Raw genomic sequence first — 27,052 nt, forward strand, 5'->3', positions numbered from 1 at the left:
GTCACGTGTGGACTTGTGTCTGGCAGTCCATCACTACCAGCCTCCTTCCTGCTGCCCTTTTGGGGGTACAGGCACCTCCTCCCTCAGCCACTACTGGCCTGGCTGTGTCTTGAATGTCATCATTTCAGGGTGACATAAGGGGACTTGTAGCATGTCATGTTCTGTGACTGGCTTATTTCACTTTGCACAATGTCCTCAGGGTTCATCCAAGTTGTAATGCTTGTCAGAATTTCTCTTTTAAGGTTGGCTGATATTCTATTGTGTGAGTATACACTTGGGTTGCTTCTTTTTGACTGTTTGTGAGTAGTGCTGCTGGAAAATGAGCGTGCAGATATCTGGAGTCTGTTTTCATTTTGGGGGTGAATTCCCAGAAGTAGAATTGCTGGACTGCAGGATAGTTCTGTGTTTATTTTGGGGGGACTCACCATCATGTTTCCCACCCTAATTTACATTCCCACCAACAAGCACTGTTTGTCCACATCCTCTCGCCAACACTCATTTTCTGTGGTTTGAAGTAGCCGTCCTAGTGGGTGTGGGGTGGCACCTCCCTGAAGGCTGATGGTATTGAGTGTCTTTACGTGTGCCTGGCTCCTGCTTGTGTGTCTTCTTTCCATGAAGGCCTATTTGGGTTCTCTGCCCATGTTTAAAGGGTCAGATCATTTGACTTTTTGTTATTGATGTGTAGGAGTTCTTTATATATTCTGGGTATCAATTTCTTATCAGACATGTGATTTGCCGTTGTTTTCTCCCATTCCGTGGGTTGCCTTTTCACTGTTGATTTGATGTGCAAAAGTTATTCATTTTGATGAAGTCCAGTTGATCCATTTTTTCTTTAGCTGCCTGTGATTTGGGTGCCAAATCCATGAAATCATTGCTAAGTCCCTGAATTGTTTGGGCCTTTGTAGGAATCGTTGGGCATCAGTGTGTGGATCTGATTCCTGAGTTCTCTGTTCTAATCCATCAGTCTGTGGTCTGTCCCCTGCCAGCACCACTCTGTCTTTTTGATGTCAGCCTTAGCTGTCAAGTGCAGTTAAGTTCTCACATGTTACTCTTTTCAAAATCATTTTGACATTAGAAGGCCTATGCTTGTCCATGTAAATCTTAGAATAAGTTTGTGTCTGTGAGAAAACTTGTTTGGATTTTGACGGTCATTGTGTCAGGGGGTGAGTCTGGGGAGAGTTGATGTCTTCTCTGTGTTGAGCCCTCCGGGCCACGCACACAGTGCATCTCCGTTTATTTAGGTCGCCTTTGATTTCTTCCACTCACATTTTATAATTCTTAGGATGCAGATTGTTGCCTATTGATTTTAAACTGTTTAATATAATTTGTTCCATAGCTATCAATAATGTTTTTCTGTGGTATCTCAAAATTAAAGGTTTGGAGAATAATCTATGACAGCATTATAAGGATTATGAAGTTCAATTTGTCTTAAAAGACAAATAAAACTTGACTAAAAGATTCTTTAAAGGGAAAAAAATCGGAGTTCCCGTCGTGGCGCAGTGGTTAAGGAATCCGACTAGGAACCATGAGGTTGCGGGTTCGGGCCCTGCCCTTGCTCAGTGGGTTAACGATCCGGCGTTGCCGTGAGCTGTGGCGTAGGTTGCAGACGCGGCTCGGATCCTGCGTTGCTGTGGCTCTGGTGTAGGCCGGTGGCTACAGCTCCGATTCGACCCCTAGCCTGGGAACCTCCATATGCCGCGGGAGCGGCCCAAGAAATAGCAACAACAACAACAACAAAAGACAAAAAAAAAAGGGAAAAAAATCTTTTTGCTCTTCCTTAACATTTTTGCTCTGGTAACTGCCAAATTTTTCTACCTCCTACCTGTGTTTGCTTTTATTAGATAGGAACTTAAGAAATTGCCACTATGCCATGATTTTTTACCTGTGAAAACAGGACTTTTGTATGTTTCAGCCACTGTTGCTGCTTATCCCTTCTTTGCTGCCTCTGACTGAGAGCGCTGGGGCAGTTCTGCCTGGTTTCCCTTCCTTGCCCTCTCCCCGCCTGCCCGCGCCTGGTCTGTGGCCCCTTCTTGCTCTGTCACATTGCTGCTCAAAGATCTCCTGATTGCTGGAGCCTTTCTTCTCCCCCGTGAGAGGCGCCTCCTCTGGCCTCTGTAGTCCTCTCTATCGCAGCTCCCGTGACGTGTTTTTAATCCACCAAGTGTATGTTTATTTCCGTCACCTGACTGTAGTGGCAGGGAATGTTGCTTTTGCTTCTCATTAATTGACATTTGGTGAACAGGAAAAATAATAACACTTATTGGTCATGTAATGTGTACTAAAGATTATTCATGTTGCAAGGAAAATTCCTGTAGGAATTTTCGCTAAGGTGGGTGATAATCTCTTTGTTTTACAGGCTAGCAAACTAGAACTAAGGTAAGTAACTTCTTTGTCCTTCAGGTAGTGAGGTGGGCAGAATCACGGCACTGTGACCCCAGCCCCTGTGACCGTTAGGGCACACGGCAGAGGGGAGTTGGGGCTGGAGATGTTTGTCTGCTGACCTGGGGACCTGGCTATCACAGGGCACTTAACTGTGAAGGAGGGGCAGTAGTCAGAGCTGCGCTGTGACGCCAGGAGGTTGGCTTTGAGAAGGGCCCAAGCCAGGGGTGTGAGCAGGAAGAGGCAGCCCTTAAGCCTCTAGAAAGGAACACACCGTGATGGCACCTTGACTTTGTTATTTTGCTTTTTTTTTTTTTTTTTGCTGTACCCAAAGCATATGGGAGTTCCTGGGCCAGGGATCAAATCTAAGCTGCACCTGCAACCAGTGCTGCAGCAGTAGCAACGCTTGATCCTTAACCTGGTGTGCCACAGTGGGAACTTCTATTATTTTGCTTCTTTAATTGAAGTGTTGCAATGCAATATGTTGATTGTTTCAGGTGTACGGCATAGTGATCTGACAATTAAGTACCATAGGAAACCGTCTGTCACCAACAAAGTTGTCATAGTGTTGTTGACTGTGTCCTGGTGCTGTGCATTACATCTCTGGAACTCAGTATTTTATAACTGGACGTTTCTACCTCTTAATCTTCCTCACCTGTTTGACTCATTCTCCCACCTCCCTTCCCTCTGACAACCATCTGTTTGTTCTCTGTATATGTGAGTCTGCGTCAGTTTTGTTAGGCTTGTTCATCTGTTTTTTAGGCCCCCGCATGTAGGTGAGATCACATGATATTTGTCTTTCTGTGACTTGTTTCACTGAGCGCAGTGTCGTCTAGGACCATCCATGGAGCTGCAGGTGGCAAGACTTCATTCTTTGTTCCAGCTGAGTAGCAGTCCTACAGATACACACACAGATGTGTACCTTTATCCATTCATCTCTTGATGGGCACTTAGGTTGCTTCCCTGTCTTGGCAGTTATAGATAATGCTGTTATGAATATTGGGGTGCATGTGTCTTTTCTTTTTCTTTTTTTTTTGTCTTTTTGCTATTTCTTTGGGCCGCTTCCGCGGCATATGGAGGTTCCCGGGCTAGGGGTCAAATCGGAGCTATAGCCACCGGCCTACACCAGAGCCACAGCAATGCAGGATCCGAGCTGCGTCTGCAACCTACGCCACAGCTCACGGCAACGCCGGATCGTTAACCCACTGAGCAAGGGCAGGGCCCGAATCCGCAACCTCATGGTTCCTAGTCGGATTCGTTAACCACTGCGCCACGACAGGAACTCCCGCATGTGTCTTTTCTGATTAGTGGTTTCATTTCCATCGGGTAAATACACAGGAGTGGGATTTTCTGGATCACACCATAGTTTTATTTTTAATTTTTTGAGGAACCTCCACACGTTTTTCCACAGTGGTTGCACCAGTTTACATTTCCATCAGTGGTTCCCTTTTCTCTGCATCCTTGACAGCACTCAAGGTGGCCAGCCCTTGGGGCGAGAGCCGCTTTGGAAGGATGCTGGTGCTGGTCAGGGGCGCCTGGTATGGCAGGGGCGCTTTGGGGCTCTGGTGTGGCCGAGGGTGCCCACCAGGGCTGGTGGGGGATGGCTTGGAGGAGAGCAGCTGGATCGGGTCCACAGGTGAAACCAGGGCAGGGTGAGCGGTGCTGATGGGTTAGGTGGGGAGTCGGGAAAGGTGCTTGCGAGTCTGGCCAGCTAGCTGGAGGATGAGCCACACAAACAGAAGCCCACACGCAGAGGCTGGTCCCCACCAGCCCCTCTGTACCCTGAGACTGCCAACACATCGCTGCCCCCCACCCTCTGTATAAGTTAGCCCAGGACTCTCCTTCCTGGGAGCTCTGGCTGCTTTTTCCAGCTGCTGCCTCTGCGCCACTGGAACTCTGGCCCTGGTTTCCTGCAGGCCTCCAGCTCTCTCAGGTGTTGTAGGCACTCCTCCTGTGGGTGCAGCTTCTCCGGCTGCGGAGCCCGATGTGGGGTGGAGACCTTGTTCTTCGGAGGAGCCTCCAGGGCTGTGATTCCCTCTCGCCGACAGAATGCTGGGGGCGTGGGCCAGGCAGAACTGCCCCTTTGAGTGGCTGTTCCTTGGTGTCTTCAGTTGTGTCTTGAGGTCATTCTCAGACAAAGTTTTTCTTCTTGGAGCTGTGATCGTGGTGTGTCTGTGGGAGGAGGGGAGCTCGGAATCCTTCCCTGCCCCCCACCCCCCTTTATTTTATTTTTTCAGTCTTGTAATTATGCTTTATGAAGATGTTTTTCTTACTCTAAAAATATGTTCCTCATAGGAAATCCAGAACTAATAAAAAAGAAAACGAAAATCACCTGTTAGTCCACCATTAAGAAACACATGTTGCTAATATTTTGGCATGTTTCCTTCATACCTTTCTAGTTCCCAACCCACACATCCCTGGCTCCTCTAGCAGCACCTCATCTAAAAGACTTCCCAGACCTTTCATCATGACCTGACACCTTGATTTTAGCTCAGTCCATCCATTTCAGAGTTCTCAACTTCCAGGACTACATGGTAATAAGTTTGTGTGGTTTTAAGCCACTAAGTTTATGATAATTTATTACAACAGCAACAGGAAGCTAATCTAACCAGCCTGTGGCAAGATTGAGGTTTAAGCCTGGGCATGAGGCTAAAATGTAGATGTTGGGCATAGTGTGATGCTGTGACCGCAGGCACCAGGGCTGCATACCCACCCGCTCATTCATGGGACACCTAGTTGCTGGGTGCCTTTTGTCTGCCGACTGATGCTTTGGGCGAAGTGATGAGAGTCCCCAGCTCCTTGCCATGGTGTGTGTCTGCAGGAGACAGATGAGGCGCTTCACAGGTTTCAGCGCTTCTTTGGGCAGACACGCTGGGTGCAGTGAATAGGCGTGTGGGAGTGTGGGGAGATGGAAGAGGCACAGCGGGTGGTTCTCCTCAAGGGGGAATGAGAGGCGACGGCCTGCAGGCTGGCACAGAGCCAGCTGGGAAGGGCATGCCAGGCGGAGTGGCCTGTGAGTACCCGGCGGCAGCCTGCGGCTGTGGTGGGCAGGCTCAGGAGGGCTGGGCTGCCTGATGTGGCACTCTAGTGGTGAGCTTGCCCAGCCTGTGGGGGCCGAGTGTGAGGGGCTTCTAAGGCGAGCCCTGGTTTTCCTATAGGGAGCAGCTGTGCCAGTGGCTGACCAGCTGAAGGCATCGGGGGCGTGGCCTCGGCGGGCGTGAGCAGCTAACATCTTGCCCAGGTTGCTGAGCGGCAGGCGGAAGCTGCGCTTTCTGTGTTGGTTACGTTTAGCTGTGGTGGCTCCGCAGCCTCCAAGCATCTGTAGGGCTGGATCCTGCGGGGGAAGGAGCCGGCTTCTGACGTCTTCCGAGAGGAGCTGAGAGCATGAGCAGGGTTAGCTCTGGAGCTAGTGCAGAGAAGCAGGGAGTCTCCTGCCAGGAACTGGCTTGTGTCTAGCTCGGCACAGGCAGCTCCAGTGGGGTTCAGAGCACAAGCTGACGGGTGCTTAAGGGTCAGCGGAGTGAAGGCTTGGCGAGGGTGCCGCCTGAACTAGGTTGCTTGTAGGGTTCTTGTGAGGTGTGTCCTTGATGCACTTGTGATCTGACAGCCTGTGTTCTCTTTTTCCCCAGATCCCCAGACTTCAAGGGAGATTTTTGATTTTGCATTAAAGGCAATCCGTCCTCAGGTAGGATGAATATTTTCTCTAATTCCTTTACAGTTGAAACTTGTGATTGTCAAACACTGATGGTAAATTTTTTTTTGGTAGATTGATCTGAAGAGATATGCGGTGCCTTTGGGTAAGAGTCTACATTTAATGAGGTGGAATGTTTCCGATTAAGTTGATGCCTTGAGTGAACTTTTGCTTAAATTGTGAATGAGAGCATGATGCACCTGTGACTGACATGCCTATGTGGTAATTGATGGGAGTTTACGCAGGCAGAGGTGGCAGGCAGAGGTGGTCACATTTAGATTATGTGACTTCAGAAAACTACTTTAGAGCAACTTTCAGGGAATTCAGATTGTTTGATTCTGACTTTATCTAAACAAATCCCGATCCTACTTCTGATGCTTGTTTTGGGGTCATTGGCCAAGTCATGGCCCTCTTGGTTCCAGTGGAGGTCTGAGAGGGTCCTATGTCATTAGCGATGATTAGTAATGATGCTGGAGCTTGGGGAGCACAGTTTGACTTTTGACACTTGTTCCACCCTTGGTTGTCCTACTCTAAGTGTGATGTGTTTTGCATCTGCAGCTGGCCTGTGCTTATTTACGCTGCATGCCTCCCAGTTTAGCACTTGCCTTCTGGACAACTACGTTTCCTTATTTGAAGTCCTGTCAAAATGGTGTAGCCATCCAAACACGGAATTGAAAAAAGCTGCACATTCAGCTCTGGAATCTTTTCTGAAACAGGTACTATTTAAAAATATTTTATGCAAAAAATTAAATTCCCATATTGTGTGTGAGCATTTGAAAATGAGTACAGGCTCATCTGTGGTGCTTAGGGAAGGTTGGCCACCAGCCGCAGGGTGGCAGCCGGTCTGGGGGAGAGCTTGGAAAGCAGCAGATCAGTCAGGGCCTCAGAGCCAAGGCTGGACAGAAGAAGGGGCAGCAGTGGAGAGGCAGGAGGGAGGATGGGGGTCAGGGTCAGGGTCAGTGGTCCTAAGACAAGATGCTTCTCTGCGTTGCTAGGAGACTGAGGAGAGCCCACCTGCCCTGGGGTGTTTCCATCCAGGTGGGATGTGGGTGTGGAGCCCGAGCCAGCAGTTGGCAAGGCGTCTCCATCAACCAAGGCGCGTGTACCTGTGCTTCTGTGTGCCTAGTGGCAGCTGGAAATTCCCGAGGACCAGGCTGGTGGTGGGAGTTAGCCTGGCTGGGTTGGCCCTGATGGAAGAGCCGAGCAGCGGTGCTGGAGTGGGGGTTAGATTCACAGGCTGACCCGAAGACCTCACCCGTGGCACAGTCGGGGTCCATGCAGAGACCCCCACACCTTGTTTATGGACTTTGGGTTGTTCCTGGTTTGGGGCTCTTTGAAAGAAAACAGCTGAGAACATTCATGACCAAGTGTTTTCGTGGGCATGTGCTTTCTCTCAGTAAACACCTAGCAGTGGTATTGCTGGGTCACATGGTATATTTTAACTTATAAGAAACTGCTAAGCTCTTTTCCAAACTAGTTGCACTGTTTTACATTCCCACTGGTGAGCCCTAGTCTCTCCACATTCTTGCCAACACCTGACACAGTCACCCTTTAATTTTAGCCCTTCTCGTGGTTGTGCCGTCACCTGCTGTGGTTTTGAGTTTCTGTTGAGTCTGTTGATGATCTTTTTTTCCTGTGGTGGTTTGTCAATTCTTATGTTTTGTAAAGTATTCATGCAGATATTTTGCTTGTTTTAAAATCAGGTTGTATGTTTTTTAATCAACGAGCTATAAATATTCTTTATACAGTCGGGAGGCAAATTCTTTTTTCAAAATATTGCAGATAGTTTTCCTTTGTGGCTTTCGTTTTCATTTTCTTAACTGCCTTTTTTGAAGAGCAGGAGTTTGAAGCTTAAGTCCAAGCTCCCAGTGTTCCAGCTGACTCTCTTGCTGACCTCAGAAACTTTTGCCAGCCTGTGGTTGCAAAGGTTTTCTCATCGTTTTCTGCAAGAAGTTTTATGGTTCATAGTTTTAGCATTTACATTTAGGTCTATGATCCATTTTGAATTAACTCTTTTTTTTTTTTTTTTTCTTTTTATCCCCACTTTTTAGGGCTGTACCCACGGCGTATGGAAAGTTCCCAGGCTAGGGGGCAAATCAGAGCCACAGCAAGGTGGGATCCAAGCCACATCTACAACCTACACCACAACTCACGGCAATGCCAGATCCCTGATCCACTGAGCCATGCCAGGAATGAAACCTGCATCCTCCTGGACACAGTCAGATTCGATTCCGCTGCACCACAAGGGGAACTCCTGAATTAACTTTTGTGTGTGCTGTAAAGGAAGGTTTAAAGGTGCTTTTTTTCCTCTCCCATTTTTTTGGTTTGAGCATCACTTGCTAAAGGTTGCTTTCCCTCTCGACTAACCTGGGCACTTTTGTCACAAGTCAGTTAACCAAGTGTGTGAGTATGTTGTAGACTTATATTTCACTGGTCTGTTTGTCTGTTTGTATAGTACCTCACTGTCTTTTTTTTTTTTTTTTTTTTTGCTTTTTGCTTTTTAAGGACGATACCCTAGGCATATGGAGGTTCCCAAGCTAGGGGTCGAATCAGAGCTACAGCTGCTGGCATACACCACCTCTCACAGCAACGCCAGATCCTTAGCCCACTGAACGAGGCCAGGGATAAAACCTGCAACCTCGGAGTTCCCGTTGTGGCACAGTGGTTAACGAATCCGACTAGAAGCCATGAGGTTGTGGGTTCGATCCCTGCCTTGCTCAGTGGGTTAAGGATCTGGCATTGCCATGAGCTGTGGTGTAGGTTGCAGACACGGCTCGAATCTCGCGTTGCTGTGGCTGTGGTGTAGGTTGGCGGTTGCAGCTCGATTGGACCCCTAGCCTGGGAACCTCCATATGCCGTGGGAGCGGCCCTAGAAAAGGCAAAAAGACAAAACAACAACAAAAAAAACCTCTGCAACCTCATGGGCCCTAAGGGGCCCTAGTCAGATTTGTTTCTCCTGTGCTGTGACAGGAACTCCTTTTTTATTTTTATTTTTTTTTTAGTACCTCACTGTCTTGATGACTGCAGCTTTCTGTTAAGTCTTGAAATTAGGCGATGGATGTCTTCCAACTTAGTTTTTCTTTTCCATTGTTTTGACTTTTTTTTTTTTTTTTTTTTTTTTTTTTGTCTTTTTGCCTTTTCTAGGGCCACTCCCTTGGCATATGGAGGTTCCCAGGCTAGGGGTCTAATCAGAGCTATAGCTGCCGGCCTCTGCCACAGCCACAGCAACACGGGATCTGAACCGCATCTGCGACCTACACCACAGCTCATAGCAACGCCAGATCCTTAACCCACTGAGCAAGGCCAGGGATCGAATCTGCAACCTCATGGTTCCTAGTTGGATTCGTTAACCACTGAGCCATGACAGGGACTCCTTGAGGGCACATTTTTTAATTTAAACGTTACTCCTGTGGGAAGGAAGTTTTTCCTTTTTTATTTAATAGCATTATGTAAAGTTGTTAAAAACATGGCAGGATACTAGCATGTAATTTAAAAATGTAGAAAAATACAAAGGAGATTGTTAAATCTTTTGAAATCTTACCACCAGGAAAAAAAAAAAATCACCATTTTGGTGGTGATGCTTCTAGGCACCCTTTCTCTGTCTGTTGTCCCCTTCTCGTTATCTCCTTTCCCCAAGGAAGAGGATGGGGAAGGAAGGAGGGAGAGAGTTTGACATCAAGGAGTAATTATTTGTAATTTCTGTAGTCCTGAAATTTTCTGCTCTGTGGGCTCTGTTTTCCTCCTGCATCTTGGGATCTACTTGATGAACTGTAGTGGCAACATACAGATAATATGTGTCATTGTATTAGCAAAAATGTGGTAACCTCTTGTCTACCATTGGGGAATTATTTTCAAGTTTATGCTACTATATACAGAAAATAATTGGGTAAATATGCATAAAAGGGACTTCCCATTGTGGCTCAGCAGTAATGAACCCAACTAGTATCCGTGAGGACATGAGTTTAATCCCTGGCCTTGCTCAGTGGGTTAAGGATCTAGCAGGTTCAAGCCCTGGCCTTGCGCAGCAGGTTAAGGATCCAGTGTTGCTGTGGTGTAGGTCTGATTTGACCCCCGGCCTGGGAACTTCTATGTGCTGCAGGTGTGGCCCTAAAAAGCAAAAAATAAATAAATAAATAAATAAAAAGGGTGTTTGTTGAAAGTAAAATAGTAAAAATTTAGAAACAGCTTAAATGTGTAAACATTATAATATGTTCATAAAATGGAAAACTGTTCTGCGACTAAGATGACAGCGTGTGTTCCTTCCCGAGGAGCGTGTTCAGAGTCTGGGAAGGGGATCTAGGACGCCACGTACCTGACGTCTGCTCTCCTGAAACGGATGGGCGCCAGGTGCTGCAGGGGCGTGTTTGAGGCCTGGGGGCTGGTGCGGGGCCTGGTTGGCCACACAGGGCCCTGTCTTCTCTCTGCCTTTGCTGATTTCCTGGCTTCTTCCCATTCTGGCCTCAGACCGTCTTAGCGGATTTAGGAATTGGGGTCGCCTGATGCCCTGCCATCCCTGTCTTTAGGCCATTAACTCTTGGCGTGGTGAGCAGTGGTCTCCTTGCTTCTCAGAGTACTTCTTGCCTCATTGAATTTCAGCTTTATATTTTGTAGTTTATTTTGCAAAATGAGATGCTGTGTCTTTCTGATATTAGTTCTGAACCCTATTCTGTGTTGCCCTACTGGGGGTCCAGTCTGTTGGTGACTCTGAACTCACTGGCCACTGGGCCTGCCTCACCGTGAGTCGCAGATGAGTCTAAAGATGATTTCTGCTTCAGCAGGAGCCTTAGCCCCGGAGCTTGTGTTACATGCGTACATTTTTCTGCATTTACCTGGTCTCTTTCAGTTGCTTTCTCTAGGAAAAATGCGTCATGCGTAATAAAGGCTTACTTAAGAAAGTGCCTTTTCCAAACCTAATGGAGACCAAGCAAGTTGACTGGTTCTTTACAGTAAAAGTGACTGTGGTGGCAATAGCCCCTAGGTCACATCCAGTCCAGCAGTTCTAGCCTTCCCACGTTTGCATAGGTTCCTTTGTTAAACATACTTCTCCAGGGAACGTCATGCTCTTGCAGGTTTCTCTGATGGTGGCCGGCGATGCTGAGAAGCACAGGAGCAAGCTGCAGTACTTCATGGAGCAGTTCTACGGGATCATCAGAGACAGCGATGCCAGCAGCAAGGATTTGTCTGTCGCCATTCGTGGATATGGACTGTTTGCAGGGGTGGGGCTCCTTCACTTCTCTTTTCAGTTTCATTCGAATGTTTAGAGGAGTGTGATTTATTGCATTTTGAATAGCATCTCACACTTGTGGTGTTGTTCTTTTTTGCTTTGTTAATTTGTTTTTTCAGTGCCTGCTATGTACTAGAATTCTGTCTGTGTATTATTTCAAATAGTCATAACTTTCCTACAAGTTTTTAGGAGTATTATTCCACTTTACAGATGAGGAAAGTGAGGCCCAGAGAAATGAGGTCACCTGTGAAAGGACACAGTTAACAGGTGACAGAACAAGATGTAATTCCAGCCTGAGGACTAGAGATACCACGTTTTCCCTGTGCTGTGCTCCCGTTCCTGGGGAAGGGACGTCGAGCTCCATGACACTCACTGCTTAGCAAAGGCCCCAGGGCTGCGGGTGGTCTATTGAGGGTTGTGAAGTGTAGCTGAGGTTGCTTCCTTCCTGGTGGATAAGTGGTGTCTGCTGGACAGACAGAGTCCCCCGCTGCCTCTCTGTGCTGACCTGCCCACCAGCGAGACTCCCAGCCTTCTACTCTCACACCTTGTTCCATCCCTGAAACGTCCTCATTTGCTTCTAGATGATCTTTCCCCTTCAAAAAATCTTCATTTGTCTCTTTTGTCCTTCCTAGGGCAGAAGAGCCAGTGTGACAAGGCTGAGAGGTGCCCAGTAGCGAGGGGTGTCTAGCCTCATGGCCAAGCGCTAACTCTTGTGGACATGTTCATGGTGCTTAGGTGCACACTTGACTGAGTTAGGTGGTCAGAGCGTGGCCTCAGGCAGGAAGGAAGGGAGAGCACTCTGAATAGGCGCAGGGCCGGAGCCTTCTGGAGGCTGGGCTGCACCTTACTCTGAGGAAGCCCTTGCACCACCCTCAGTGGGCAGTGGGTGGCCGGTCAGACTGTGAGTTATAAAGGTAGCGCAGTCCCGCGTGCTCTATGGGTGTGCTTCTGTCCCTCATCTGGGCCACTGGCCTCTGCACAGGGACTCCCCTCCTTTGTCCAGTGCCTAGAATGCAAGTGTGATTAGTAGGTGTTTTGTGTATCAGTAACAGTTTAGTATGGCTTTCAGATTTTTTTCAAGTATCTTTATAACATACACTATTTAATATCTGTATTTCTTCTCCATTAAAAAGCTTTTTAATATTCAGTTTATGACAATGTGGCTTAACAGAAAACCTTACGTATCATTACTTAGACGTTGGTAAGGTTGACCAAGAGTGTTGTTTACCTTTTCTCAAGCCTTGCAAGGCTATAAATGCCAAAGATGTTGACTTCATGTACGTGGAGCTCATTCAGCGCTGCAAGCAGCTATTCCTGGTGGAGACGGACACTGCTGAGGACCACGCCTACCAGATGCCTGCTTTCCTCCAGTCTCTGGCCAGCGTCCTGCTCTACCTGGATACAGTAAGGGAAAGAGTTACTGAAAAGGAGTACATCTTTTACTATTTTATCTCAGTTCTTCAAGTAATCTGGTGGAATAGTAGGAGTTTTATGCATTCGGTACAGGCACCTTTGTGATCAAGGGGGTGTTTTTAGTTAGTATTTCGGGTTGGTATAATTTTGATCCTGAAACTCGACATTTTGTTCCCAAAGTAGGAAAAATTATCTGGTGCTCTTTTTATCTTTCTAAAAGATTAAGATTGTTGCTCGGGATGGGATTAATTATACCTTGAGTATCATTCAGATGGTTTCGTTCTGATTTTTTTAGTCACAGCAGTGAATATTAAGCCTATTAGCAGATTAGATAAGAGGCTCTGCTGTGTGTCCGGCTGGGTTCTGGTCACTGTGGCGCTTTGGGTATCTTTGTGCTTGTTTACTCCCTCCCCTGACTTCAGCTGGCTTTCTTCTCTGAAGCTTCCTGAGGTCTATACTCCAGTTCTGGAACATCTTATTGTCGCACAGATAGACACTTTTCCACAATACAGTCCAAAAATGCAGTCTGTGTGTTGCAAAGCCATAGTGAAAGTGTTCCTGGCCTTAGCGGAAAAAGGACCAGTTCTCTGGAATTGCATTGGTACTGTGGGTGAGTTTGGAATTCACTCTTGTTTTTATGATGATGATGATGAATACCTAACGTGTTGTTTGATATAGATAAAGAACATCTGGTTTGCTTTTCTTTTTTCTTTTCTTTTTAGGCCTGTACCTGAGGCATATGGAGGTTCTCAGGCTAGGGGTGGAATTGGAGCTACAGCTGCTGGCTTACACCACAGCCACAGTAATACAGAATCTGAGCCGTGTCTGTGTCCTACACCACAACTCACGGCAACTCCGGATCCTTAACCCACTGAGCGAGGCCAGGGATCGGGCCCACAAGGGCCCACAAACTTATGGTTACTAGTCAGCTTCGTTTCTGCTGTGCCACAACGGGAACTCCTATTATATCTTAAAAAAACCCATTTTTTTATTATAGTTGATTTATATTTATTCTATCTTTTGATGCCTCTTAAAGAACTCCTGATGTTTTGGAGGACCAAAATCTCCTTTTTCTATCTTTTTTTGAATTCTTTTCTCTTGCTTTTGAATCTTAATAGTCTGAAATTTAAAAGTAAAGATAATAGCAAACTTAGGGAAAAAGATTGAGAGGTATATTATGTTAAAAAACAATGGCTGGGAGTTCCTCTTGTGGATCAGTGGGTTAAGAACCTGACATAGTGTCCATGAGGATACAGGTTTGATCCTTGGCCTCGCTCAGTGGGTTAAGGATCCAGTGTTGCTGTGGCTGTGGTTTAGGTCGCAGACGTGTCTTGGATCTGGGTTGTTGTGGCTGTGGTGTAGGCCGGCAGCTGCAGCTCCAATTCAACCCCTAGCCTGGGAACTTCCATATGCTGCAGGTGCGGCCCTAAAAAGAAAAAAAGAAAAAAATGGCTATAATTTCATTGAAGGTTTGTTTTTGTTTTTATTGAGGGTTTGGTTTATTTTTCAGTTTTTCATTTTCTTTTTTTTTAGTGCATCAGGGTTTAATCAGAATATGCTCTAAACCAGTGATTCTTCAAAAGGTAAATTCTGACTCTGATTTGAAAATTAGCCTTTATTATCTTGTGAGAGATGTTGCTGCAGGTTTCAGTCTGTGAATGTATAGAAGTGGCTTTTTTGTTATTAGCCATGCCTCACATTCTGAAAAGTGTAGGATGTAATACCTGTGTATTTTTTTAGGTAAATGAACTTCTAGGTTATGCAACATCCCTAAATATGACCTATTATGCATACATTTTTACAAAAAGGGATATTTTTTCTCCTGAAACTCCAGGACCAAGTACTTAGGTGTGTGATGGGAGGCATGTCTTAGTTATTTGAAGTACAGGAAATAGAATGAGGTGAGAGATCTATGTCCGAAGGTGAGATAAGTTATTTATGACACATACCTTTGGTATTGTTTTGAAGCATTTGTTAGTGCATTGCTATTTTAGTCCCAGTTAGAAATTCATGACTTTTTCCCCAAGTTTTTATTATGCTTTCACACTATGCTATCTTCCTTAACCAAATTATAGCCTCCAGCTGGTGGCTGTTTTCGTTGAGAGAATTCTGAAATCAGGAAGTGGTGCTTGTTCTGAGAATCCGTCCTCAGTGCTTGGTGTCTGTCTTCCCCCAGGGTGCGGAGTCTGAATCTGAGGATGCCCATGCATCAGAGGAAGTTAGGACCAGAGGGTGGAAAGTGCCCACATGCAGAGACTACTTGGATCTTTTTAGAAATCTCCTGAGCTGTGACCAGACAATGGTAAAAACAACAGGTCTAAAGCCATAGAAGTACCTTGGTTCCTCTTTATTAGCCTCCACAGTTTTACACACTTAGGACTTAATTACTTCAGAAGTATATTTTATTAGCTTTCAATTTTTTTTTTTTTTTTTTGCTTTTCAGGACTGTACCCTTGGCACATGGAAATACCCAGGCTAGGGTTGGAATTGGAGTTGCAGCTGTCGGCCTATGCCACAGCTCATGGCAGTGCTGGATCCTTAACCTGCTGAACGAGGCAAGGGATCAAACCTGAGTTCTCATGGATACTAGTCAGGTTCGTTTCTGCTGAGCCATGACAGGAACTCCCAAAAAGTTTTATTTTAAATTTTTTAATCTTTTTTTTTTTATCCTTTTGGGGCCTCACCTGCAGCATGTGAAAGTTCCCAGGCTAGGGGTTGAATTGGAGCTGCAGCTGCCAGCCTACTCCACAGCCACAGCAACTTGGGATCTGAGCCGTGCTTGTGACCTATACCTCAGCTCCCTGCGATGCCAGATCCTTAAGCCACTGAGCAAGGCTAGATATCAAACCTGCATCCTCTTGGATACTAGTCAGATTCATTTTCCCACTGTGTCACAACAGGATCTCCCCAAAAAGTCTTATTTTTAAAATTTAAAATTTTTTATTTTTTTGGCCATGCCTACAGCATGCAGAAGTTCTGGGCTAGAGATTGAACCTGTGCCACAGCAGTGACAGTGCTGGATCCTTAACCCACTGCATCGCCAAGAAACTCCAATAGTTGTTTTGTTTTTTTTTTAAGTACTTCAAGTAATGAAAAATTAAAACAGTGTATGTTAGCATAGTTAAAGTGAGACTAGAAAAAAAATCAATTAAAAGGAACAAAATCTCAGAACTCAAATTTAGAATTAATTACTGTAGCTGGGTCCTTCTTCATTTTGTTATTCATTTATTAGGGCCACACCTACAGCATTTAGAAGTTCCTGGACTAGGGGTTGAATCAGAGCTGCAACTGCTGGCTTGTGCACAGCAGTGCAGGAGCCAAGCCACATTTACGACCTACATCACAGCTCACGGCAACTCAGGATCCTTAATTCACTGAGCGAGGCCAGGGATCAAAGCTGAATCCTCATGGATACTAGTTGGATTCTTTTTTTTTTTTTTTTTTTTTTTTAATTTTTATTTATTTATTTATTTATTTATTTTTTGTCTTTTGTCTTTTTTGTTGTTGTTGTTGTTGCTATTTCTTGGGCCGCTCCCACGGCATATGGAGGTTCCCAGGCTAGGGGTTGAATCGGAGCTGTAGCCACCGGCCTACACCAGAGCCACAGCAACGCAGGATCCGAGCCTCGTCTGCAACCTACACCACAGCTCACGGCAACGCCGGATCGTTAACCCACTGAGCAAGGGCAGGGACCGAACCCGCAACCTCATGGTTCCTAGTCGGATTCGTTAACCACTGCGCCACGACGGGAACTCCACTAGTTGGATTCTTAACCTGCTGAACCACAACGGGACCTCCAAGGGTCCTCCTTTTAGCTTAAGAAGCAGCATTCATGGTATATAGTTGGTGCTATGTTGTTCCTTTGAGCAGATCCATCCTGGTAGATGACAAAAATGTGACAGTGTTATCATCTTGGAAGAGCTGTGTTCTCATCTGTTAAACTGACCTAATAGGTCTTATGATTGTTGGTGCACAGATGTTTTTCATGATTAGCATAATGCCTCCTGCCTCATGTTTCTGGCCAATTTTTTTTTTTGTTTTTTTTTGTTTTTTTGTTTTTTTGCCTTTTCTAGGGCCGTTCCTGCGGCATATGGAGGTTCCCAGGCTAGGGGTCTAATCGGAGCTGTAGCTGTAGGCCTAAGCCAGAGCCACAGCAACGCAGGATCTGAGCCACGTTTGCAAACCTCAACACAGGTCACGGCAGTGCCGGATCCTTAACCCACTGAGCAAGGCCAGGGACCGAACCCGAAACCTCATGATTCCTAGTCAGATTCGTTAACCACTGCGCCACAATGGGAACTCCCTGGCCCATGTTTCTTAGTGCCTGCTTTAAGCCAGTTTCTGGCTACCATGTAACATAAAGTCTTTGACAAAGCATTAATAGCCTAGGAGAAGCAATTTTTCTCAAAAGATGGTTCCCATCCTCTGAAAAAAATCTTAGTAGTTTTTGTTATTGAGGTAAAATTGTGTAGTAATGTTAGTAATTTTACCTAAAAGAATTCTTTCTTTTTTTTGGTCATGCCCATGGCATATGGAAGTTCCTGGGCCAGGGCTCAAACCCATGCCAGAGCTGCGGCAATACCACATTCTTAACCCGTTGTTCCCAGTGGGAATTCCAAATAATTCTGTCTTCTATGTGATGTTAGGTGTATTTTGAGGTAAGTTCCATAGAATATTTTAGGAAAGGCATTTTTGAAGAAGTAATAGATAATAGTGCTTTAAAATCCATTCTGAGGATATTTATCTGTATGCATGTACGTGTGTGTATTAATATGTGTATATGTGTGTGCATGTGTATTTGCGTGAATACATACATGACAGGTGTGTATAGTGCACACACACAAAGTTCGTGAAGTAAACACTTTGGCAAGGATTGCCCTAAATCTTCTCCTCCTCTGCTGTGTATGTGTAAGTGTTTGTTATGTTACTGGCCAGTCGTATCTGACTAAAATGATATTGCCCTAATAGTTTAGGAAGTACATTTTCCAGCTTGAAACCTTTGAAGTAAATCTATAGTTTGCACAGCAGTTTCCATTGTACCTAAATTTGCATGTATATCTGTATGTCATAATGCTAATTTAATGGACTTTTTTGCAGATTTTGAACTTTATTTTTTTTTATTTTAAGGATTCTCTTTTAGCAGATGAAGCATTTCTCTTTGTGAATTCCTCCCCTCGAAGTCTGAGTCGTATGCTGTACGATGAATTTGTAAAGTCAGTTTTGAAGATTGTGGAGAAATTGGATCTTACACTAGAAAGGCAGAATGTTGCAGAGAAAGAGGTTAGATTTTGTCGTAATAATTCTGAACTATTTTTATACCATCTCTCTGTAGAGTGTTGCAGGAAATTGGTTTCTTCAGCATTACTATGTGTCATTGATCCTTTTCTATTTGAGTTGCATAATGTATAGAAAATATTCTGTAGTAGATGGTTTAAAAAGCAATTTATATGTTGAATAACAGAGCAGTTTTTTTTTGGAAAAAATTATTGCAAGGATTGTTACTCATTCTTAAGCAATATTAAAGGGCCAGATCTTGTTTTGCAGTAAGATTGGGAGACCTGGGATCCCTCTGTTTCCTAGCAGGGGAGACGCTATGCTCTTGAGACAGTAGATAGTAGGCAGAGGCAGACCAGGAAGAATGCCCCCTCCCCTTTTTCTGCACTGTTTTCCTGGCCGGGGTCACAGGTGTATGACCTGGAGTGAAACTGCGGCTCAGGGCTGCTGGCCTCTGAGGATTTTTAGTACCAGAACACTCAGATAACGAGACTCGTGGCAAAGTGCAGTTGACTCTTGAGCCCTGTGGTCCTTGGAGTTGATTTTGCATGTCAAGGTCTGTGCGTGTGCGGCCGAGCCCAAAGCCATGTGGGGGCAGAGTAAGGCCCTTGCTGCACTGGTAACCTTCTGCTCTTACGCTTGTTGGCAGGGACACCAAGTGTGGTCTGTCGCTCTTTACGCTTTCTGCTATGCATGTCTAAAGCATTTCATTAACCCTGTGCCCTGGGGACTCACCAGGCCTCTCAGCCACCCATCCGCGTTTGGAGCACACGTACTAGTCTCTGTCTCTGCTCCCCTGGCATCTTCCAGCGTGTCAGCTGTCACCTCTGTTAGCGTTTCCCAAATAAGTCTAAGTTCCAAAGAAGTCTCTAGCCTTCCCTGCTTCCAACCCTGTGTTTCTAACTACTTCTGCAACATTTCCACCTGAATTTGAAACACTCACTTAGTATTTTAATATTTGTATGTTACTTAATACTAGCCCCTAGCCCTCTGTTTCTCAGTTTGACACCTCTGTGTCATTGCTGATGCTTCCTACCGTGTGAAGCTGGCCTCTGTCCAGGCACCACTGCTCCTCTGAGGAGTTGTCTCCCCTCGCCTTCCTGTGTTTGCACCTCTCCTTCACTGGGGGTGTCCCTGTGTCCCCTCTCTAGTGTTTTCTTTTTTTTTTTTTTTTTAATGTTTTTATTTTCCCACTGTACAGCAAGGGGGTCAGATTATCCTTACATGTATACATTACAATTACATTTTTTTACCCCACCCTTTGTTCTGTTGCAACATGAGTATCTAGACATAGTTCTCAATGCTATTCAGCAGGATCTCCTTGTATATCTATTCTAAGTTGCGTCTGATAAGTCCAAGCTCCCGATCCCTCCCACTCCCTCCCCCTCCCATCAGGCAGCCACAAGTCTCTTCTCCAAGTCCATGATTTTCTTTTCTGAGGAGATGTTCATTTGTGCTGGATATTAGATTCCAGTTATAAGTGATATCATATGGTATTTGTCTTTGTCTTTCTGGCTCATTTCACTCAGTATGAGAGTCTCTAGTTCCATCCATGTTGCTGCAAATGGCATTATGTCATTCTTTTTTATGGCTGAGTAGTATTCCATTGTGTATATATACCACATCTTCCGAATCCAATCCTCTGTCGATGGACATTTGGGTTGTTTCCGTGTCCTGGCTATTGTGAATAGTGCTGCAATGAACATGCGGGTGCCCGTGTCTCTTTTAAGTAGAGTTTTGTCTGGATAGATGCCCAAGAGTGGGATTGCGGGGTCATATGGAAGTTCTATGTATAGATTTCTAAGGTATCTCCAAACTGTTCTCCATCGTGGCTGTACCAGTTGACATTCCCACCAACAGTGCAGGAGGGTTCCCTTTTCTCCACAGCCCCTCCAGCACTTGTTATTTGTGGATTTATTTATGATGGCCATTCTGACTGGTGTGAGGTGGTATCTCATGGTAGTTTTGATTTGCATTTCTCTTATAATCAGGGATGTTGAGCATTTTTTCCTGTGTTTGCTGGCCATCTGTGTATCTTCTTTGGAGAAATGTCTATTCAGGTCTTTTGCCCATTTTTCCATTGATTGATTGGCTTTTTTGCTGTTGGGTTGTATAAGTTGCTTATATATTCTAGAGATTAAGCCCTTGTCCGTTGCATCATTTGAAACTGTTTTCTCCCATTCTGTAAGCTGTCTTTTTGTTTTCTTTTGGGTTTCCTTTGCTGTGCAAAAGCTTTTCAGTTTGATGAGGTCCCATGGGTTTATTTTTGCTCTAATTTCGATTGCTTTGGGAGACTGACCTGAGAAAATATTCATGATGTTGATGTCAGAGAGTGTTTTGCCTATGTTTTCTTCTAGGAGTTTGATGGTATCCTGTCGTATATTTAAGTCTTTCAGCCATTTTGAGTTTATTTTTGTGCATGGTGTGAGGGTGTGTTCTAGTTTCATTGCTTTGCATGCAGCAGTCCAGGTTTCCCAGCAATGCTTCCTGAATAGACTTTCTTTTTCCCATTTTATGTTCTTGCCTCCCTTGTCAAAGATTAATTGAACATAGGTGTCAGGGTTTATTTCCGGATTCTCTATTCTGTTCCATTGGTCTGTCTGTCTGTTTTGGTACCAGTACCACACTGTTTTGATGACTGTGGCTTTGTAGTATTTCTTGAAGTCTGGGAGAGTTATGCCTCCTGCTTGGTTTTTGTTTCTCAGGATTGCTTTGGCAATTCTGGGTCTTTTGTGGTTCCATATAAATGTTTGGATTGTTTGTTGTAGTTCTGTGAAAAATGTCATGGGTAATTTGATAGGGATTGCATTGAATCTGTAGATTGCTTTGGGTAGTATGGCCATTTTTACAATATTGATTTTTCCAATCCAGGAACATGGAATATCTTTCCATTTCTTTACATCTTCTTTGATTTCTTTGATTAAAGTTTTATAGTTCTCGGCATATAGGTCCTTTACCTCCTTGGTCAGGTGTATTCCGAGGTATTTGATTTTGTGAGGTACAATTTTAAAAGGTATCGTATTTTTGTATTCCTTTTCTAATATTTCATTGCTGGTATACAGAAATGCAACTGACTTCTGAATGTTAATCTTATAGCCTGCTACTTTGCTGAATTTATTAATCAGTTCAAGTAGTTTTGGGGTTGAGTCCTTAGGGTTTTCTAGGTATAGTATCATGTCGTCTGCATACAGTGACAGTTTGATCTCTTCTCTTCCTATATGGATGCCTTTGATTTCTTTTGTTTGTCTAATTGCTGTGGCTAGGACTTCCAAAACGATGTTGAAGAGCAGTGGTGAGAGTGGGCATCCCTGTCTTGTTCCAGATTTGAGTGAGAAGGCTTTCAGTTTTTCCCCATTGAGGATTATATTTGCTGTGGGTTTATCATAAATGGCTTTGATTATATTCAGGAATGTTCCCTCTATACCCACTTTGGCGAGGGTCTTGATCATGAATGGATGTTGGACTTTGTCAAATGCTTTTTCTGCGTCTATTGAGATGATCATATGATTTTTGACTTTTTTTTTGTTAATGTGGTGTATGATGCTGATTGATTTGCGTATGTTGAACCATCCTTGTGAACCTGGGATGAACCCAACCTGGTCATGGTGTATGATTTTTTTTTGGTATGTTGTTGGATTTGGTTGGCTAAGATTTTGTTGAGAATTTTTGCATCTATATTCATCAATGATATTGGGCGATAGTTTTCTTTTTTGGTGGTATCTCTGTCTGGTTTTGGAATGAGGGTGATGTTGGCCTCATAGAATGTCTTTGGGAGTATTCCTTCTTCTTCAACCTTTTGAAAGAGTTTAAGGAGGATGGGCACCAATTCCTCTTTATATGTTTGATAAAATTCACCTGTGAAGCCATCTGGTCCTGGACTTTTATTTGTAGGGAGTGATTTTATGACCTTTTCAATTTCATTTCTAGTGATCGGTCTGTTCAGTTGGTCTGTTTCTACTTGATTCAGTTTTGGCAAGCTGTAAGATTCTAGAAAATTGTCCATTTCTTCCAGATTGTCAAACTTGTTGCCATATAGTTGTTCATAGTATTCTCTTATGTTTTTTTGTATTTCTGGAGAATCCGTTGTGATTTCTCCTTTTTCATTTATAATTTTGGTTATTTGGGTTCTTTCTCTCCTCTTTTTAGTGAGTCTGGCCAGGGGTTTGTCAATTTTGTTTACCTTTTAAATGAACCAGCTGTTGGTTTTATTAATTTTCTCTATTGTTTTTTGAGTCTATTTTATTGATTTCTTCTTTGATCTTTATAATTTCCTTCCTTCTGCTGACTTTAGGACTTTTTTGTTCTTCTTTTTCTAATTCGTTTAGGTGGAGGGTTAAGTTGTCAATTTGGGATCTTTCTTCTTTTTTGAGAAAGGCCTGTATTGCTATAAATTTCCCTCTGAGCACTGCTTTCGCAGCATCCCATAAATTTTGAGAGGTTGTGTCTTCATTATCATTTGTTTCAAGGTAGTTTTTAATTTCCTTCTTGATTTCCTCATTGACCCATTGGTTTTTTAGTAGCATGTTGTTTAGTCTCCATGTAGTAGGTTTTTTCTCTTTCCTTTTCCCGTGGTTGGTTTCTAATTTCATGGCATTGTGGTCAGAAAAGATATTTGAGATAATTTCTATGCTCCTAAATTTATTGAGGTTAGCTTTGTGTCCCAATATGTGGTCAATTCTTGAGAATGTTCCATGAGCATTTGAGAAGAATGTGTATTCTGCTTTTTTTGGATGTAGTGTCCTGAAGATATCAATTAAGTCTAACTTTTCTATTATTTCCTTTAGGATCTCTGTTGCTTTATTGGTTTTCTGTCTAGAGGATCTGTCCATTGATGTGAGGGGGGTATTAAGGTCTCCTACTATGATTGTATTCTCATCAATATCTCCCTTTATGTCTGTTAATATTTGTTGTATGTATCTGGGTGCTCCTATATTTGGGGCATATATGTTGACGATAGTAACATCCTCTCCTTGGATGGATCCCTTAATCATTAAGTAGTGTCCTTCTTTGTCTTTCTTTATGTCTTTTGTTTTAAAGTCAATTTTGTCTGATATGAGTGTTGCGACTCCTGCTCATGTCCATTGGCGTGAAATATTTTTCCCCACCCTTTCACTTTCAATCTATATGTATCTTTTGTCCTAAGGTGAGTTTCTTGTAGGCAGCATATTGAAGGTTTTTGCCTTTTTATCCACTCAGCCACTCTGTGTCTTTTGATTGGGGCATTCAGTCCATTGACATTTAAGGTGATAATTGATAGATGATTATTTATTGCCATTTTGAACCTCGTGTTCCAGTTGATTCTATGGTTCTCCAGTCTTCCTTTCTTTTTTTTTTTTTTTTGGTTGGATGGTCTCCTGTTATTATCTGTTTGATTGTTTGTTTGTTTTTTTTTATTTTTTGCAAATGCAATATTTGGTTTTGGCTTGTGGTTGCCCTGTTTCTGGTGTTTTCTGAGGGTCCCAGCTTTTCTATCCAACTGAGCTTCTTGGGCAGGTCTGTGCCTTCTCACCTCTGTATTCCTTCTTCATAGCCTCAGGTCATAGAGTCCTTTGCTCAGTTGTTTGTTGAATGATTGAATGGTGCAGTGTCTTCTTGGTACAACTTATTTTTCAGGGTGAAAATGAAGCTACTGGTGTTTGGGTGATCCCAACTTCAGATCCAGCTGCTAATTTACATCCTGCTAAACCTAAAGATTTTTCAGCTTTCATCAACCTGGTGGAATTTTGCAGGTATTTAAAAAATCTTAGGATTTCCTGTCGTGGCTCAGTGGTTAACGAATCTGACTAGGAACCATGGGGTTGTGGGTTCGATCCCTGGCCTCGCTCAGTGGGTTAAGGATCCGGCGTTGCCGTGAGCTGTGGTGTGGGTCGCAGACGCGGCTCGGATCCCGAGTTGCTGTGGCTCTGGCGTAGGCTGGTGGCTACAGCTCCAATTCGACCCCTAGCCTGGGAACCTCCATATGCTGCTGGAGTGGACCAAAGAAATGGCAAAATAAATAAATAAAGAAATAAAAATAAAGAAAATCTTATATGTTTAAGAGTGGAATTATCAGTTATTGGCTATAATATAGGAAGATCACTTTTGGAGATGCAAGAAGTGAAATTGTAGGGCTTAAAATATAAAACCACTTCTGCGAAGCTTTAAACTCTATCTAAATGTACCAGCTGAGGCTTTTTTTTTTTTTTTTAATATATTTTAAAAGGTCCTCAGGTAGGGAAAATAAGGAATGTATATATACCTGAAAATGCTATATAATGGAATCACAGATTATAATTTTCATTATGTTCCTTATAGTTTCAAAGCCAAATAAAAACAGTTTATGATGAGAATTTCTACATTAAGTTTTGAGTTTGTTTTTATAGAGACATTCTTCCTGAGACACACATAGAGTTTTTTGAGCCATGGCTGCACCCCTTTGCATATGAGATAATTCTGCAGTCTACACGGTCACCACTAATTAGTGGTTTCTACAAATTGCTTTCTGTTGCCGTGAGAAATGCCAAGAAGATAAAATATTTTGAGGTAAGCATTTTTTGGAGGACATCGAATATTCCTTTGTTTATAGGTTGCGTGAGTGTGTATAAGTGTATTATAAAATACAGCATTATAGTGTATTGCAGTTTTAAGGGATATTGGTTTTATGATAATATATGTATGTATGTATTTATTTTTGGTCTTTTTTTGTCTTTTCTAGGGTTGCACCCACGGCATATGGAGGTTCCCAGGCCAGGGGTCGAATCGGAGTTGTTGCCGCCAGCCTACACCACAGCCACAGCAGCGCCAGATCTGAGCCTTGTCTGTGACCTATACCACAGCTCACAGCAACACTGGATGCTTAACCCATTGAGCGAGACCAGGGATCAAACCCATAACCTCATGGTTCCTAGTCGGATCCATTAACCACTGTGCCAGGACAGGAACTCCCAATATGTATTTTTTAAGAAAAGTGGTAGTGTGAGCTGATGGCACTCTTTTTAAAAAGTTAACTAGTTGCCCTCCCTGCACCTGGCTGACTATGTGAGCTCTGCAGAGGCTCTGAGGGCCTGGTTGGTGCTGGGCCGGTGTCACCAGCACCACTTGGAGGGTCTCATGCTAATCAAACTCTGGGCCGCAGCCCAGCAGCCTGTGCCTGGGCCACCCTGGGGATGTGCTGGCTCGTGAGGCTAACCGGGTTAGTGTCCGAGGGCTGTGGTCATGAGCCCGTGTCTGCTCTGGGCGTACACCATGGGGAATGGACTCAGGCCTCTAGCTTTTGACCAGCTGTCTACCTCCCACCTCACGCTCAGTTTCTCACTGGCCTCTGCCTGCAGTGTTTTCAGGGCCAAGTTCCCTTCCCCTCTGTGTGAGGCCTGAGCAAGGGGATAATGGGTTGCCCGGGGAAGGATGGGGGAACGGCTGTTAGGACACAGGTTTAATTGGTTATCGTTCACTGAACTAATTTAGTGGTTTATTCCACAGGGAGTTGGTCCACAGAGTCAGAAACAGTCTCCTGAGGACCCAGAAAAGTATTCCTGCTTTGCTTTGTTTGCAAAATTTGGTAAAGAGGTAATTTTTAAATGATTTATCCAGTGTCATCGTCAGTTATTTAAGGATGAATGTAGGGACTTCCTGTTGTGGCTCAGCGGTAATGAACCCGGCTAATACACATGAGGATGTGGGTTTGATCCCTGGCCTCACTCAGTGGGCTTAGGGGCTTGTGTGGCTGTGGCTGTAGTGTAGGCTGCCATCTGCAGCTATGGTTCAGCCCGTAGCCTGGGAACTTCCATATGCCACAGGTGCAGCCCTAAAAAGCAAAAAAAAAAAAAAAGACTGTATGTCGAAAGTTATGTAAATGATCTGATTACATAAACATTGGTTGTTTAATACACGTGAGAATTAAGGAGTTGAAAAACACTAACAGAGGAAATCGTGGGGCTTCCTCAGTCCCCTGAGTTTTTGCAAAATAATTTGAATGCTGACAGCTCAGAGTTAATAGATTCTTTAGCTTTTCCATATGGTGGGGATTAAGTATTAAAGAAATGAACTTTTCCTGGAGATCAGGCCTTCATTTTTATTTTTTTTTATTTTTATTTTTTATTTTTTTCTTGTCTTTTTGCCATTTCTTGGGCCGCTCCTGCGGCATATGGAAGTTCCCAGGCTAGGGGTCTAATTGGAGCTGAAGCCGCTGGCCTACACCAGGGCCACAGCAATGCTGGATCTGAGCCGCATCTGCGACCTACACCACAGCTCACGGCAACGCCGGATCGTTAACCCACTGAGCAAGGGCAGGGATCGAACCCGCAACCTCATGGTTCCTAGTCGGATTTGTTAACCACTGCGCCACAACGGGAACTCCCAGGCCTTCATTTTTAAATGAATGTGTCTGGGTCAAACAAAGACCACATGGTCATTTCTCATATTTGAGAGTAGGGTGTCTTGAGTTGAACTTGTAGTCGAAGGCTCTGTTCAGGTGCATAGCACTGACCTTCTTGTCGCCTTTCTTGCTAAGGTGTCGGTTAAAATGAAGCAGTACAAGGATGAACTCCTGGCCTCCTGTTTGACCTTTGTCCTGTCCCTGCCACATGCCATCATTGAACTTGATGTCAGAGCCTACGTCCCAGCACTGCAGGTGCGTCGTCCTGTTTCCTGCAAAGTGTGGCAATTACAGTGGGCACTCACCCATTAGATGCCCTGGTTCAAGTTCTGCTGCCACAGAGCAGCGTGGAGACAGCCGGCCGGGCCTCTCAGGGCCCTCAGGGGTATGAGGAGGAGACACCACTGCCAGGCCTTCCCCAGAGGCCACTCAGGGCACCCTCCTCTCCTGCCTGTCTGGGGAAGCCCCTTCCATCCTTGGTGACCTTGTTTGTACTGCCATGCAGATGGCGTTCAAGCTGGGCCTGAGCCATACCCCACTGGCAGAAGTAGGCCTGAATGCCCTGGAGGAGTGGTCCGTTTGCATCTGCAGACAGGTGATGCAGCCCTATTATAAGGACATTCTCCCCACCCTTGATGGATATCTGAAAACTTCAGCCTTATCAGGTAAGGTTTAGGAGAATTTTGACATGTATCTTAAATAAAATGACAGCAAATAA

At 44.4% G+C, this 27,052-nt stretch overlaps 1 protein-coding gene across 9 annotated transcripts in view; it reads left to right on the forward strand.

The window, feature by feature from the left end:
* PRKDC (protein kinase, DNA-activated, catalytic subunit) overlaps window positions 1–27,052 on the forward strand; it is a 157,877-nt gene that overhangs the window by 5,603 nt on the left and 125,222 nt on the right. For 7 of the 9 annotated variants that reach the window (XR_014843848.1, XR_014843847.1, XR_014843849.1 and 4 more), the window contains exons 8-21: window positions 6,009–6,064; window positions 6,146–6,176; window positions 6,629–6,786; window positions 11,140–11,286; window positions 12,534–12,698; window positions 13,149–13,317; window positions 14,241–14,290; window positions 14,884–15,009; window positions 17,835–17,987; window positions 23,595–23,710; window positions 24,344–24,503; window positions 25,440–25,526; window positions 26,470–26,589; window positions 26,840–26,999. Coding sequence is in view for 6 of the 9 variants with exons in the window: in XM_021089419.2 (XP_020945078.2) it covers window positions 6,009–6,064; window positions 6,146–6,176; window positions 6,629–6,786; window positions 11,140–11,286; window positions 12,534–12,698; window positions 13,149–13,317; window positions 14,241–14,290; window positions 14,884–15,009; window positions 17,835–17,987; window positions 23,595–23,710; window positions 24,344–24,503; window positions 25,440–25,526; window positions 26,470–26,589; window positions 26,840–26,999 (1,698 nt within the window). In the remaining 3 variants the exon portion in view is untranslated. The remainder of the gene's footprint in view (window positions 1–6,008; window positions 6,065–6,145; window positions 6,177–6,628; window positions 6,787–11,139; window positions 11,287–12,533; window positions 12,699–13,148; window positions 13,318–14,240; window positions 14,291–14,883; window positions 15,010–17,834; window positions 17,988–23,594; window positions 23,711–24,343; window positions 24,504–25,439; window positions 25,527–26,469; window positions 26,590–26,839; window positions 27,000–27,052) is intronic. The other 2 variants (XM_085022415.1, XM_085022414.1) reach the window with 2 other exon arrangements.

The sequence above is a fragment of the Sus scrofa genome, chromosome 4, assembly GCF_054392235.1.
Source record: "Sus scrofa isolate SSC_HxYL_T2T_F1_AM1 chromosome 4, Sscrofa_HxYL_maternal_Yorkshire_Landrace_v2.0, whole genome shotgun sequence".
NCBI classification, from domain to species: domain Eukaryota; kingdom Metazoa; phylum Chordata; class Mammalia; order Artiodactyla; family Suidae; genus Sus; species Sus scrofa.